Source organism: Schistocerca americana, chromosome 3 (assembly GCF_021461395.2).
Source record: "Schistocerca americana isolate TAMUIC-IGC-003095 chromosome 3, iqSchAmer2.1, whole genome shotgun sequence".
In the NCBI taxonomy this organism is placed as follows: domain Eukaryota; kingdom Metazoa; phylum Arthropoda; class Insecta; order Orthoptera; family Acrididae; genus Schistocerca; species Schistocerca americana.
This window is the reverse complement of record NC_060121.1, coordinates 596,881,718-596,897,190: the sequence shown is the minus strand read 5'-3', so window position 1 is coordinate 596,897,190 and position 15,473 is coordinate 596,881,718. Positions and strand designations below refer to the sequence as shown.

At 40.7% G+C, this 15,473-nt stretch overlaps 1 protein-coding gene across 1 annotated transcript in view; it reads left to right on the top strand.

Annotated features, from left to right (window-relative positions):
• Positions 1-15,473, top strand: part of LOC124607107 (ankyrin repeat and zinc finger domain-containing protein 1-like) — a 96,127-nt gene that overhangs the window by 58,973 nt on the left and 21,681 nt on the right. The window contains exons 7-8 of the mRNA XM_047139304.1: positions 9,011-9,233; positions 9,398-9,820. Coding sequence (XP_046995260.1) covers positions 9,011-9,233; positions 9,398-9,820 — 646 coding nt within the window. The remainder of the gene's footprint in view (positions 1-9,010; positions 9,234-9,397; positions 9,821-15,473) is intronic.

Below are 15,473 nucleotides of genomic sequence, written 5' to 3'. Positions count from 1 at the left end.
TCTTTCATCCCATTATCTTGCAAATGATCTTTCTGTCAAATATCTCAGCTTCTCTTGGTCCCTACATTTCTGTCATTTGGAGACATTCACTTACATACAGACACTGTTTTAGTCACAGTGTTGTTATAGTGTCGTAGTTTAGCTGTTGTGCCTTAGTTTAGCTCATCTTGAAATGACTTTTCATTCTGTAAAATGCATGTCATGTGATGAGCTTTTCCTATCTCCCCTCACATGATATTGTTGGCATCTACTTTGCTAGTTTTCAGTTGCACAATTTCCCAGAGATATTTAAGGCAGTCATTTTTTTTTCTTTCTTTCTTTGTTTCTTTCCATGCCCTGAGTTCAGTTATAGAGGAGGTTTTGATGTTTTTGTCATAGTTTTTCTCCCAAAAGGAAATTTGCAGATTGGCTTTTTTTTATTGCTGTTTATCAGCTCAGAGAGCAAGATCGCAAAATCGTCAGCAACTACCAGGCAGTTAATCTTGATACCACTTGCAGGCCCTCCAGTGTTTACTTGGTTGAGTGGCCCTTTCTTGTCCAGTTCTTTTCCCTGTGTACGTGGATGTTGTGCAAAACAGAAATGAAGGTATGTGGAGACAGCCTATCAGCCTGACTGATGACTGATTTAATATCAAACTCTTTGGAGAGTTCCCCCATAAATTTTGCCTTTGAAGGGGTCCTTGTTAACATCTGCTTGATAATTTCCATTACTTTAGTGTCTGCTCCAAATTTTATCAGTACCAGATCTTTGCAGAGGTAATTTCTCAGCTCTTTCTTCTTCAGGCTCCATATCTCAGTGCGTGATCTTTCTTTTCGGTAGCTTGCTTGACATTCCCCAAACTGACAGTCTATTTGCTCCACTGACTACATCGACAGTGCTTTGGGTAATACTTTATATAGAGAAGGATGATCAAAATGCCACAGTAGTTAATTGGGATCCATTTATCATCTTTTGTACGTTGAGGGTGAACCAGAATAGTTGGAATTGCTTCAGATTCCCAGCTCTTCTCCACTGGTTGCTCTAAGGCTTTGTGATTTTCAGCATCTCAGTTCCCCTAACTAATTTATCCATTTCTTTTTTCTCTTCTGAGATTGTATCTGTGTTATGGAATTATTATTGACCATTTATCTGTAGGTCCTCTGCAATGTAACCAATTATCAAAGTATCTGGCCAGGATCTCTCACTTTTTTGTCTGTTTACTGCCAGTTATCCCATCTTCCCTCTGAATATTTAAGTGTGGTAGTTGATACTTATTTAAGAGCTGCTTGGCACTCATATAGATATTCTGCTATTGCCCTTCTTAAATTCTTCTCAGTGCGTCTGATTTCTTCACAGATTTGATTTCTTTTGGCATGTCATAGTGTCTTTACTGTGTGTTTGCATACTTCTTTATAACAAATTTGTCTTCTGTTTTGTCTGCATACCACATTTTATAACTTAAGCTACAAGATGTAACTGTGACTCATGGAACATAACTGAAGTGTCACTATCATCAAAACTCTTTATGAAGTGAATCAGTGAAAATGAGTGTCTTTTGTTCCACCATTTCTCACATTTCAGAACTGGGAAAAGTCAAAGAAGCTTAGATAAGGAGTGTCACGACAAGTGCATTTAACAACATTGGACTTCTCACTCATACTGCAACTATTTGTTGACATACTGATAGTGTTAGTGCTATTCATTTTAAAAGAATTTGAAATAATGAATGAATGCAGACTCCTGATGAAATCTACTGAAACATACAGCATTAAATGGTGTAGACTGGTCAATAGGAATGTTGCTCAAGTGCTTTACCACAGTGTCCAACAAATGATTAAAACAGAACACGAAGAGATCCTTCTGGATACTATTGCAGGTGAAAATTATTTGCAGATTCCTGAACTCCTACAGAAGTTAATGGATTAGTTTCATAATTAGAATGTAGGGATTTCTACCGATGATGAAAGTTTCCTTCTATTACAGTAGTACTGTTTGAATAGTAGGATCTTATCACATTTCGGGTACAACAGTCCAAACACAAAATGAATCTTTCAGTCTGCAGAGAAATTTGTGCTGTTTTGAAACTTTGTGGTTGGTAAAATCTATTTCATGGATTGGACTGTACATTCTGCAGCTGAGTGAGAAATATGTATCTGACAGCCAAATAATGAACTCATGTTAGTTTCCTGGTGCTGCCAAGGAATTTTCCTTGGTTGGATGGTGGAAATAAAACATGTTCAGCCTCATGGTGACAATTGAGCAGCTACTTGAAGGAGAAGTAACAACTCCAGTTTGGGAAAGCCAACATAAATATCCAGAAGAACAGTGTTCTAATTTCAGTTTCCCTTACTGGCACCCAAGATATTACTGATGGAGGATAATGCAGCGGTCAGTTGTTACTGTATGGAATTAAAATATTTATTTCTAATGTAGAAAGTGAAAGTTGGGGGACCTGCTTAACTGGGGAAATTATAATTTAGTGAATTGCCATGTTTGCTACTATGATGAACTTGTAAGTGAAGGAAATTAAGAAAGGAAAGAAATTCCATAAAAAAGTCTGCAATCAATGTGAATTTTTGCAAATAAAGCTGTCTAAATCACTTAGCATCACCAATATTTTCATTTATTATGATGGACGAATTTGTCTCATATCATACAGGTCAAGAGCAAATGTGCCACATCATCATTTCAAAGTTTGCTGCAAAGAGTGTAAGTTGAATTTCCACATGATACCTCTCCAAAACTATAATATTTTGATTTCTGATGATTTGTTAAAATGCTACAGACCTCTCTAAATGAGAGTATTTCTGAAAATGTCGTAATGAAAGGGAAAATTGAAAAGTTTTGATAAAAAAATCAGAAGTTGCAGAGATATGAATTAATCCAATAAATACTGTGTTCCCAATATTAAGAGACATAATTAATAGATACACACTTCTGAGCTGCTTCCTTAAAAAACATGAAAATTTATAACTTTTTGCAAATTTCAAAATCTTTTTGGAATTTCCATATTATGTTTTGAAAATATGAAAAGCCACAGGATGTTCACTGTGTTGAGAAATGATAAAGTTGAAGGGCTGCTAACTGCCAGCTATGACATTGATGCATGAAATTCTTAAACTGTCTACTTATTTGTACATAAAGATGAAAGAATCTGAAATTTTTTGGTTATTTAGAAATTATTTTATCCTAAACCCCCACCCTAAATCTTCTAAAAGTTTCATGGTACTTTAGTTGGTCATTGTACTTAGAGAATGTACAATCATAGTGGGCAATACTTTTCTGTACAAAATTTGAGAAATTTTTTAGGTGGGTCAAAAAATCATGAACACTTTTAAGTATGTAAAATGGCCAGTGATTTTAAGTAAATGTCATGCAAAACTGGTATTCCTGATCAAAATAATTACTTTACAACATTATAAGTGTGTGAGAAAACAATTTATAAATTTCTTTGAAAGCATTTTATATAAAAAATGAGATGTAGAATATTTATACCCATATTTCTTTTTATGATATTATTCACAAATTATTATTGTCTTCAGTCTTTATTTTACTTTTTCACGACTTTCCATGAAGTAAAATTGCCTACAGTGTAAAAACCAACACTGCACTGTTGAAGAGAGATCATTTGTTTTTTTCGTCTGCTTCTCATTGAACTTATATAGCTGAGTTTGCAGATGGACAAGAATGATCCAACAAGAGTAGTACTTAGGAAATGAGAACTGCACAGTGATCTTTTTATGATGGCTATTTGAAAGCATTAGCAGGACTATGAGGTGTCACAAAGCAGGCGGTTATATCTTGCAGCTCATGAGAGACACTTATTATCTGTCCCACACTCCACTGATTGTTATACACACAAGAAATGAAGTAGCTCACTACGAAGTCTTCTAATGTATACTGTGGTCGCTGCATTTCATGGAGAATTGTTCTTGCAATGTATGTGCCACTCTGGGATGCAACCCAGTAGTGACTTGATTGAATTCCTACCACAGGCTTCATAGCAGACCATTCTTCTCTCTTTTTTAAACAGAATTCCCTTAATGCACTTTCATTTAGAATTAAGAGTTTCATGATGTTTACAAATCCAGTAGCATCTGTTATAGCATCAACAGCTTCATGCTGGAGTTTAAATCTTGTTGCAAGATGTTTACAGAGATCTCCTACCCCATCACATGCACTTTTTCCATGACCTGTTGCTGCAAATATCTGCTTTTTTGTCTTAGTTCCTGTACTACAGTGATGACCAAGCCCATAAAGCTGAAAGCATTTTTTTTTAAATTAGATGCTGCACCATCAGTCACTTACACATGTTTAAGAAATGCATGGCCTCTAGATGCTATGCCATCAATTATTGTGCTGACAGTGTAGCATGCATGTGCACTGTCATAAATAAGATCATCACTGAAAATAGCAAAACAGTGTGATGTTCCAAGGAAGTGAGCAACACATGTTAATATTGATACCTGTGATAACTTCGAATTTTGTTAAAATGTACAACTAATGTCAGTATTCTGGGATTTGGCTGATTTTACTTCTGCTATGGCCTGTCTCTGAATCCTCCAGATATGATGGTGAGCTATTCCTTTTATGACCCAATGCCTAACCTCTGTAACAAAATTCTCTGGTTCTACTGTCTTCTTCAGCAGCTCTCCTCCCTCCCACAATGCATAGATTATGTCATTGTCCGTATCCTGATGGTGTAATGCTTCAGTAGTCATCCCTTCAGCACCAGGACACATTGCGTATTCCTGCAACCAACATTTATCTTGCAACATCAGGTCCATCTCTGTGTACTTCTTTCCTGTGACACTGCTTATGATGAAACAAACCAGTTTGAAATTAGTGCAATAAATACGTGTGCCTACTTCCTTCACTGGCTGGCATTTTACCCATTTTGGTCATAAGGAGTATAATTGTGTGAGTCCAGTTTTTAAATTCAGGTTCTCTTATTGATGTTGTCATATATCTTTTTACCTTTTTTCACCATTTTCACTACAGAGATAACATCATCCTGGTTAGGATTTTGCCTGCTGCAATCTTTGTCATCACTTAGGAAGTATTCCAGAGCAAGAGAAAGCGTATCTTCTTGCAACGGATGTCCACAGTAAAAATCGGGGCATGCCCAAATACCTTTCTCAGTCTTTATTTTATGAGCTTTTGGTATCAAATTGTGTGAGGAAGTAGGTGTGTATTTCTGTATATGCTATTTGAGTAGCTACCTGGTATCAGTGTCAGTAACTGTACCTTCTCAGTATAGGTGGCTGTTGAGATAGCAGTATCTAGGTTTTCAAACAGCACATCACATTTCGTGCACATATCAGTATCTTCAGGTTCTGCATGAAGTGCATCTATGTTACACACTTCACATAGTTTTGAAGACGTTGCTTGTGTAAAACTTGTTTCAATTTCTTCCACTTTTCTGTTTACATACTGTTTACTTCTTGTGCTTCATACCTTTCCTGGACATTAGGCGGGGGGTGGGGGTGTGTGTGTGGGGGGGGGAGGGGGGGGTATTTAAAAAGGGAAATGGATAGGTTAAAGTTAGATATGGTGGGAATTAGTGAAGTTTGGTGGCAGGAGGAACAAGACTTCTTGTCAGATGAATATAGGGTTATAAATACGAAATCAAATAATGTTAATGCGGGAGTGGGTTTAATAATGAATAAAAAAATAAGAACGCAGATAAGCTACTATGGACATCGTAGTGACTACATTATTGTAGCCAAGATAGACATGAATCCCACACCTACCGCAGTAGTACAAGTTTATATGCCAGCTAACCCCACAGAAGATGAAGAGATTGAAGAAATGTTTGACGTTATGAAAGAAATTATTCAGATAGTTAAAGGAGACGAAAATTTAGTAGTCTTGGGGGACTGGAATGCGACTGTAGGAAAAAGAAGAGAAGGAAAAATAGTAGGTGAATATGGGCTGGGGGTAAGGAATGAAAGGGGAAGCCCCCTGATAGAATTTTGCACAGATCATAACTTTATCATAGCTAACACTTGGTTTAAGAATCATGAAAGAAGCTTGTATACATGGAAGAGGCCTGGAGACACTAAATTGTCAGACATTTCCAGGGGCAATTGTGGACTCTGACCACAATTTATTGATTATGATCTGTAGATTAAAACTGAAGAAACTGCAAAAAGGTAGGAATTTAAGGAGATGAGACCTGGATAAACTGAAAGAACCAGAGGTTGTAGAGTGTTTCAGAGAGGGTATTAGGGAATGATTGACAAGAACAGGGGAAAGAAATATAGAGGAAGAAGAAGGGGTAGCTCTGAGGGATGAAGTAGTGAAGGCAGCAGAGGATCAAGTAGGTAAAAAGACGAGGGCTAGCAGAAATCCTTGGGTAACAGAAGAAATATTGAATTTAATTGACGAAAAGAGAAAATATAAAAATGCAGTAAATGAAGCAAGCAAAAAGGTATACAAACGTCTCAAAAATGAGAGCGACAGGAAGTGCAAAATGGCTATCAGGGATGGCTAGAGGACAATTTTAAGGATGTAGAATCATGTATCACTAGGAGTAAGATAGATAATGCCTACAGGAAAATTAAAGAGACTTTTGGAGAACAGAAAACCAATATTAAGAGCTCAGATGGAAAACCCATCCTAAGCAGAGAATGAAAAGCAGAAAGGTGGAAGAAGTATCTAGAGTGTGATGTACTTGAGGGCAATGTTATGGAAATGGAAGAGGACAAATATGAATATGAAATGGGAGATATGTTACTGCATGAAGAATTTGACAGAGCACTGCAAGACCTAAGTCAAAACAAGGCCCCAGGAGTAGACAACATTCCATTAGAACTACTGATGACCTTGGGAGAGCCAGCCATGATAAAACTCTTTCATCTGGTGAGCAAGATATATAAGACAGGCGAAATACCTTCAGACTTCAAGAAGAATATAATAATTCCAATCCCAAAATAGCAGGTGTTGACAGCTGTGAAAATAACTGAACTATAAGTTTGATGAGTCACAGTTGCAAAATACTAACACGAATTCTTTACAGGCGAATGGAAAAACTAGTAGAAGCCGCCCTGGGGGCAAGATCATGTTGGAACACGCGAGACAATACTGACCCTATGACTTATCTTAGAAGATAGGTTAAGGAAAGGCAAACCTACATTTCTAGCATTTGTAGACTAAGAGAAAGCTTTTGACAATGTTGATGGGAATACTCTCTTTCAAATTCTGATGGTGGCAGGGGTAAAATACAGGGAGTGAAAGGCTATTTACAATTTGTACGGAAACCAAATGGCAGTTATAAGAGTCGTGGGGCACGAAAGGGAAGCAATGATTTAGAAGGGAGAGAAACAGGGTTGTAGCCTGTCCCAGATGTTATTCAATCTGTACTTGAGCAAGCAGTGAAGGAAACAAAAGAAAAATTTGGAGTAGGAATTAAAATCCATGGAGAAGAAATAAAAACTTTGAGGTTTGCTTATGACATTGTAATTCTGTCAGAGACAGCAAAGGACCTGGAAGAGCAGTTGAATGGAATGGACAATGTCTTGAAAGGAGGATATGAGATGAACATCAACAAAAGCAAAACGAGGATAATGGAATGTAGTCAAATTAAATCTGTTGATGCTGAGGATATTAGATTAGGAAATGAGACACTTAAAATGGTAAATGAGTTTTGCTATTTGGGAAGCACTATAACTGATGATGTCCGAAGTAGAGAGGATATAAATTGTAGACTGGCTATGGCAAGGCAAGTATTTCTAAAGAAGAAAAATTTGTTAACATTGAGTATAGATTTGTCAGGAAGTCATTTCTGATAGTATTTGTATGAATTGTAGCCATGTATGGAAGTGAAAAATGGACAATAACTAGTTTAGACAAGAAGAGAATAGAAGCTTTTCAAATGTGGTGCTACAGAAGAATGCTGAAGATTAGGTGAGTAGATCACATAACTAATGATGAGGTACTGAATAGAACTGGGGAGAAGAGGAACTTGTGGCACAACTTGACTAGAAGAAGGAATGAAAATGAAATGATCGTACGGCATTTATCGGCTGGGATATCCCCTTCGGGGTTCGGCCACCATTTTGCAAGTCTTTTTAGTTGACGCCGCTTCGGCGACTTGCATGTCGATGATGAAAATGATAATGGACACACAACCCCAGTCCCCTGCCAGGAATCGAACCAGGGCCCCCTTGCGTGGTAGGCGGTAATGTTAACGCTGCGCTACGGAGGCTGACAGAAGAAGGGATCGGTTGGTAGGACATGTTCTGAGGCACCAAGGGATCACCAATTTAGTACAGGAGGGAAGTGTGGAAGGTAAAAATCGTAGAGGGAGACCAAGAGATGATGAATACGCTAGGCAGATTCAGAAGGATTTATGTTGCAGTAGTTATTTGGAGATGAAGAGACTTGCACAGGATAGAGTAGCGTGGAGAGCTGCATCAAACCAGGATTTGGACTGAAGACCACAACAATAACAATAATAATAACTGTTGTAAGAATTATTTACAAAATGTACATTTTTCAAAGGGCTGTACCATTTACAAAAATTTAAGATAAAATGAAAATGCTTTACTTTTTAACGCTTATGGTATAGAGGCCTAATATATGTTTTTTACGGAGAAATTCACGACTTCGAGTTGATATGATCTGTATGATTTGAAATGAAATCAACCTGATGTCTTGTCTACTGCTATCATCATATCAAAACTTAGAATTTGTAATCCAAGCATCAAAGCACAATAGAAACATAAGAGCAAGCTGACCTGTACAGTCCCATTTTTAAAGTTAAGGGAATTTCATGTGAACAGTCACAAAAAATAAAATGTGCATGTTCTTAAGACAAAAATAAAAGAATGACCAACAGTTTTGTATAATATTTCACAGATGATACTTAGGTGTTAAAAAATGTTTTTCTAAAGAATAAAAAAAGAAAAAATATTTATGTTCTGCAGAAGGCAGAATTTATAATAATGTTTTTACAATGGAATTGGCAACATTTAGTTTTTTTTCTTTATGATATATTTGAAGTGACACGAACTTACTTCTTCACAGCACGTTCAAGATATTATGACACAGTGGTCATCCGAACTTGAAGCATGTGACCTCGTGCTGTACCGAGCTGTTGGCCATAATCGAAATATTTTGTTTGGAGGTCGTAATGCATTGCTGGACAAAACAGATCCTCGCCTACGTACGATACCATTTGCAACGCGCCGGGCAACTTTCAAGGAGTTGTTGAGAGTTCATGACCTACTTTCCTCAGTTGAAATGTATGGTGAGTTTCCATGAATGTCACAAACAAATTCAGCAGAAATTAAAAAACTTACTTTTTCAAACTATCCTTTATTTTGCATGTTACCGAGTCTACAATTAGCCCATACGTTATATCTGTATGCTTTGCTCTAGTAATGTTGCTGAATTAATTCTGTGATATTTCAGGTTCTGCAGAGTTTTATAAAACATCATTTCCAACATCACCTCGCAAGAAAACTGATAATGATGCTAACAAATCGGTGGCGGACAGTCATGATGATGGTTTAAGTAAAGTTGAAGAGGAGCTTAGTTCTAGCACTGAAAGAGAAAGTAGGAAGAAAACCAGCCCCAATAAAAAACTTATAGATAGGTCAAAACCTCGAAAGTCACCTCATCGCCCACTTCCACAAATTGTTACTTTGTTGGGTAAAAGTTCTTCGGAAAGTGATATTCATTCTCTAGATGGTACAACTATGGAGAGAGCTGCAACTGAAATACCATTTAATAATACCTTGGTAGAATATGAGGATACTGTACCTCTGCACGTGAAAAGTAAAGATTTGAGAAAGAAAGTGAGGAAAAAACAAAAAATGGATAATATCCCAAAAGGTAAATTTAATTTTAAAATTTTATATTAAAGTAATTATATTATATTGGTGACAATCTGTCAGTCAGCCCATTTTGGGTAAAGAGATAAAGAAAAAATGAATCAGAATATTAAATCAAACAATAGAAAATCCACTATGAAATGTAACAATATTACGAAAAGGAAAGTTGCCACTCACCATACAGCTGGGATGCTGAGTCGCAGATAGACACAACAAAAAGACTGTCACAAATAAATAAAGCATTCAGCCATTAAAGCCTTCGTCAACAGTAGACGTAGACACACACACTAGCACACGTACGCGCGTGCGCACACACACACACGACTGCAGTCTCAAGAAACTGAAACTACACTGTGAGCAGCAGCACCAATGCATGATGGGAGTGGTGACTGGGTTGGGGCAAGTAGCAGGCTGGGGCAGGGAGGGGGAGGGATAGTATGGTGGTGGAGGTGGCACACAGTGAAGTGAAGTGCTACAGAGTAGACGGAGGTAGGAAAAAGGTTGGGAAGGAAGTGTGGAAAAAGTGAGAAGTAAAAAGACTGAGTGTGTTGGTGGAATGACAGCTGTGCAGTGCTGGAGTGGGAACAGGGAAGGGGCTGGATGCGTGAGGGACACTGACTAATGAAGGTTGAGGCCAGGGGGGCTATGGGAATGTAGGATGTACTGCAGGGAGAGTTCTCACCTGCACAGTTGAGAAAAGCTGATGTGTGTGGGAAGGATCCATGTGGCACAGGCTGTGAGGCAGTCATTGAAGTGAAGAATGTCATGTTTGGCAGCTTGTTCAGCAACAGGGTGGTCCACTTGTTCCTTGACCACAGTTCATCAGTGGCCATTCATGTGGATGGACAACTTGTTGGTTGTCATACCCCCATAAAATGCAGCACCGTGGTTGCAGGTTAGCTTGTAGATCACATGACTGGTTTTACATGTAGCCCCGCCTTTGATGGGATAGGTGACGTCAGTGATCGGACTGCGAGTAGGTGGTGGTGGGAGGATGTATGGGACAGGTCTAGCATCTAGGTCTGTTACAGAGGTATGAGCCATGAGGTAAGGGATTGGGAGGCCGGGTTTGTGCAAGGGTGGACGAGTACTTTGTGTAGGTTCGGTGGACGGTGGAATACCTCTGTGGGAGGGGTGGGTAGGATAGTGGGTAGGACATTTCCCATTTCAGGGCATGGCAAAAGGTAGTCGAAACCCTAGTGGAGAATGTAATTCAGTTGCTCCAATCCTGGGTGGTACTGAGTTACAAGGAGAATGCTCCTTTGTGGGCAGACTTTGGGAGGTGGTGAGAGACTGGAAAGAAAAGGCAAGGGAGAATTGTTTCTTTACAAGGTTGGGGGGATAATTATGATGTGTGAAGGCTTCAGTGACACCTTCGGTATATTTAAAGAGGGTCCGCTTGTTGCTGCAGCTGCGATGACTATGGGTAGCTGGGCTGTACGGAAGGGGGAAGGGACTTCTTGGTATGGAACGGGTGGCAGCTGTCATAGTGGAGGTATTACTGGTGTTTAGTAGGTTTGATTTGAACAGAGGTACTCCATCCATACGTACAGATGTACCTCTGTCCGTATCAACTGGACTGCAGCAGCTGAATTACATTCTCCGCCAGGGTTTCGACTACCTTTCGCCGTGCCCTGAAATGGGAAATGTCCTGCCCACTATCCCCCCCCCCCCCCCCTCCCGCCCACAGTGGTATTCTGCTGTCCACTGAACCTACACAATATACTCGTCCATCCTTACACAACCCCTGCACCCAAACCCTTACCTTGTGGCTCATACCCCTGTATTAGACCCAGATGCAAGACCTGTCCCATATGTCCTCCCATCACCACCTACTCCAGTCCGGTCACGAGCATCACCTATCCCATCAAATGCAGGGCTACCTGTGAAACCACTCATGTGATCTACAAGCTAACCTGCAACCATGGTGCTGTGGGCACGACAACCAGCAAACTGCCCATCCACATGAATGGCCACCGACAAACTGTGGCCAAGGAAGAAGTAGACCACTCTTTTGCTGAACTCACTGCCAGGCATTAAATATGGATCCTTCACACCAACACCAGCTTTTCTGAACTGCAATATGCCCTACGTTCCCTTAACCCATCCAGCTCCTTCCTTGTTCCCATTCCAGCACTACACAACCGTCATTCCACCATTACACTCAGCCTTTTTAATTCTCTCCTTTTTTGCTACTTCCACCTTCCCCTCCCCACTCTGCCCTGCCCTCTGTCTAACCTGTAGCACTTCACTGTTTGCCGCTCCACCATACTATGCCTCTCCCTCCCCGCCCCAGCCTCCTCCATACCCCAACCCATCCACCACTGCCATCATGCACTGGTGCTGCTGCTCGCAGTGTGGTTTCAGTTGCCTGAGACTGCCGTTGTGTGTTTGTGTGTGTGTGTGTGTGTGTGTGTGTGTGTGTGTGTGTGTGTGTGTGTGTGTGTGTGTGTCTACTGTTGATGAAGGCCTTAATGGCCTAAAGCTTTATTTATTTGTTACAGTCTTTTTGTTGTGCCTACCTGCGACTCAACATCCTCGCTATATGGTGAGTAGCAACTCTCCTTTTCATAATAGTGTAACATTGAATCATTACTTTGCTTTTCATGAGAAGTGGTTTCTTGGTGCTGGTGTTGATAGGAAGGATCCTGATCATGGAGGCTGTGGAGCACGCCATTGATGTGAGCCAATATTGTGTTGGATAACATGTTCAGCAACTTGGTGATCCAGCTGTTGCTTGTGCTGTGGTAATGGCCATTCATGTGGACAGACAGCTTGTTAGTTGTCATGCCCACATGGAGAGCAGCACAATGGTAGCAGCTTAGTTTGTAGATCACATGACTGTCACAGGTAGCCCTACCTTTGATGGGATAGGATATGCTGTGACAGGGTTGGAGTAGGTGGTAGTGGGAGGATGCAAGGGACAGGTCTTACATCTAGTTCTATTGCAAGGATATGAACCATGAGGCAAGGGGTTGGGAGCAGGGACAGAGTAGGGATACACAAGGTTATTGCACAGGTCTGATATCAGTGAAGTACCACTGTGGGAGGGGTAGGGAATAGTGAGTAGGATAATTCTCATTTCAGGGCACGGTGATAGGTAGTTGAAACCATGGCATAGAATATGATTCAGATGCTCCAGCTCGGAGTGGTATTGAGTCATGATAGGAGTGCTCTTTAGTATCTGAACAGTTGTTATGTGGGATGGTGTAGGTGATGAGAGAGACTGCACAGGAGATCTGCTTCTGGACAAGGTTGGTAGTGTAATTTCAGTCCATGAACACTTCACTGAGACCCTCGCTAGATTAGGAGAGGAACTGCGTATCACTACAGATGTGAAATCATGGGTGGCTAGACTGTATGGAAGGGACTTCTTGGTATGGAAAGAGTGATGGCTGTCAGAGTAAAGGTAGGTTTGATTTGGACATAGATATTTATGTAACCATCGTTTAGGTGAAGGTCAACATCAAGGAAGATGACTTGTTAGGTTGAGGAGGACCAGATGAAGTGAATGGGAGAGAAGGTGTTGCTATTTCATAGAAATGTGGATAGGTTTACATGCTCTCAGTCCAGATTATGACCTCATCAGTGAATCTGAACCAGGTGGTGGGTTTGCTATTCTGTGTGCTTATTAAGAATTCCTCTAGATGTCCTGTAAGTATATTAGCATAGGATGGTGCCCATTACTGTACCATGGATTTGTTTGTAGGTGATGCCTTCAAAGAGGAAGTAATTTAATTATTGGTTGGAGATATTGGGCCCTGCTGCCCGTAAAGGAGGTTGTAGGTTTGATGTCAGTCGAGAGTTAGGAATGTGTTCATGTTCTAGTGTTCAGTAGTAATAAGGCTTTGCACATTCGGGATATTAGTGTAGAGGGCGGTGGCATAAACAGCATCGAGCAGGGCACTAGGTGGTAAAGAAACAGAATCACTGGAGGAAATGGTTGGTGTCTTTTATAGACGAGGATAGGTTACATGTAATGGGCCAAAGGTTTTGGCTTTTGAGAGCAGTTAACAGCCATTTCCTGCTCCTACCTGGGAGTACCACTGTTCACCACCTGTACAATTCCTACATTAAGCCTCTCCTCAAAGCCAACAAACCCTGCCTCACAGACTTGCTACATTTACCAGACCCTCAGAAACTCGGTCGCACTACCATACAGAATCCAGAACTTGAACATACCTTAAACACAGTCATGAGCCTGTCCTCCAAAAGCCTCAGTCCCACAGAAATTTCAGTCCTTTCTAAAGTCAATATCTTTTTCTCCTCTCCAAGATTCAGTCATGCTGGACATGTTACAGACCTTCTTTCCTTCTCCCATCCCTATAGTGGAAACACAGATTCCAAAACCAACACTGAACCTTGCCTCAATCAGTTCACTCCTCCATTGAACTGTGATCCACCACACCTGCCAGCCAGTGACCCAAAATTCGCTAACCTTGGACTTTGCCTCACCATCATTCCCCAAATCCCTCAACATGGAAACGAACTATACATCCACAGAAAGAACCACACCCCACTGCATAAAAACTGATCTTGTCCTTATAATCCTATTTGCTGACAAAGGCTCCACCATTGTGGTTATCAACTGCAAGAATTACTTGGAGGAGGGACTCTGCCATCTGTCTGATACTTCCACCTACAGTGACCCCATTCTACAAATCTAGCAGGATCTCCAGTCCCCTCTCAAATCCTCGGCTCCACCCCTAATCTTCACTGACTCTCCATAATTCCTCTTCCTTTACCAACCAGCCCTGCTCATAGCTGTCGCTGCCCCCTCTCCTTTTACACTAATATCCCCAGTGCCCATAGCCTTGCTTTACTGAACAGTATCTTTCCCAAGTATGTGGCTGACTCCAAATCTACGACTTCCTTCTTGGTTTTCATGAACAACTATATGCTCAACCGGTATTGCTTTTCCTTTGAAGACATCAGCTACAATCAGGTCCGTGGTATAACAATGGGCGTCTGCATGACACTGACCTGTGCCAACTTACTCATGGGCCATCTAGAGGAATCCTTTCAAAGCACCCATAATCTTAAACCCTTCAACTGGTTCCGTTTTGTAGATGACATCATGAACTGGACTGAGGTTGAGGACACCCTATCCACTTTCCCCCGGAACCTCAATTTGTTCTCCCCCATTCATTTCACCTGGTCCTCTTCAAACCAACAAGCCCCCTTCCTTGATGTTGACCTCCACATCTAGAGTGGTTACATCAGTTCCTCTGTCCACTTCAAAACTGCCAACCACCAACACCACCTCCACTTTGACAACTGCCACCCATTCCACACCACAAAGTTCCTTCCATAGAGCCTAGTCACCCATGGTTGTCACATTTGTAGTGATAAACAGTCTCTCTCTCCTAATACACCACGGGTCTCGCTGAGGCCTTCACCGATCAACATGACCCTCCCAGACTTGTCTGGAAATTGTGCAGCCACTCCTCTCAGAAGTCAGTATCACCCAGGACTGGACCAACTGAATTACACTCTCCACTACGATGTGCCGAAATGAATAGCATCCTAATCACTATCCTCCCCACCCTTACTGCAGTGGTATCTCACCATCCACCTTATCTACGCAGTATCCTTGTCCATCCCTTTGCCTCACGGCTCAAAGCCCTGCAATAGACCCAGATGCAGCATCCTCC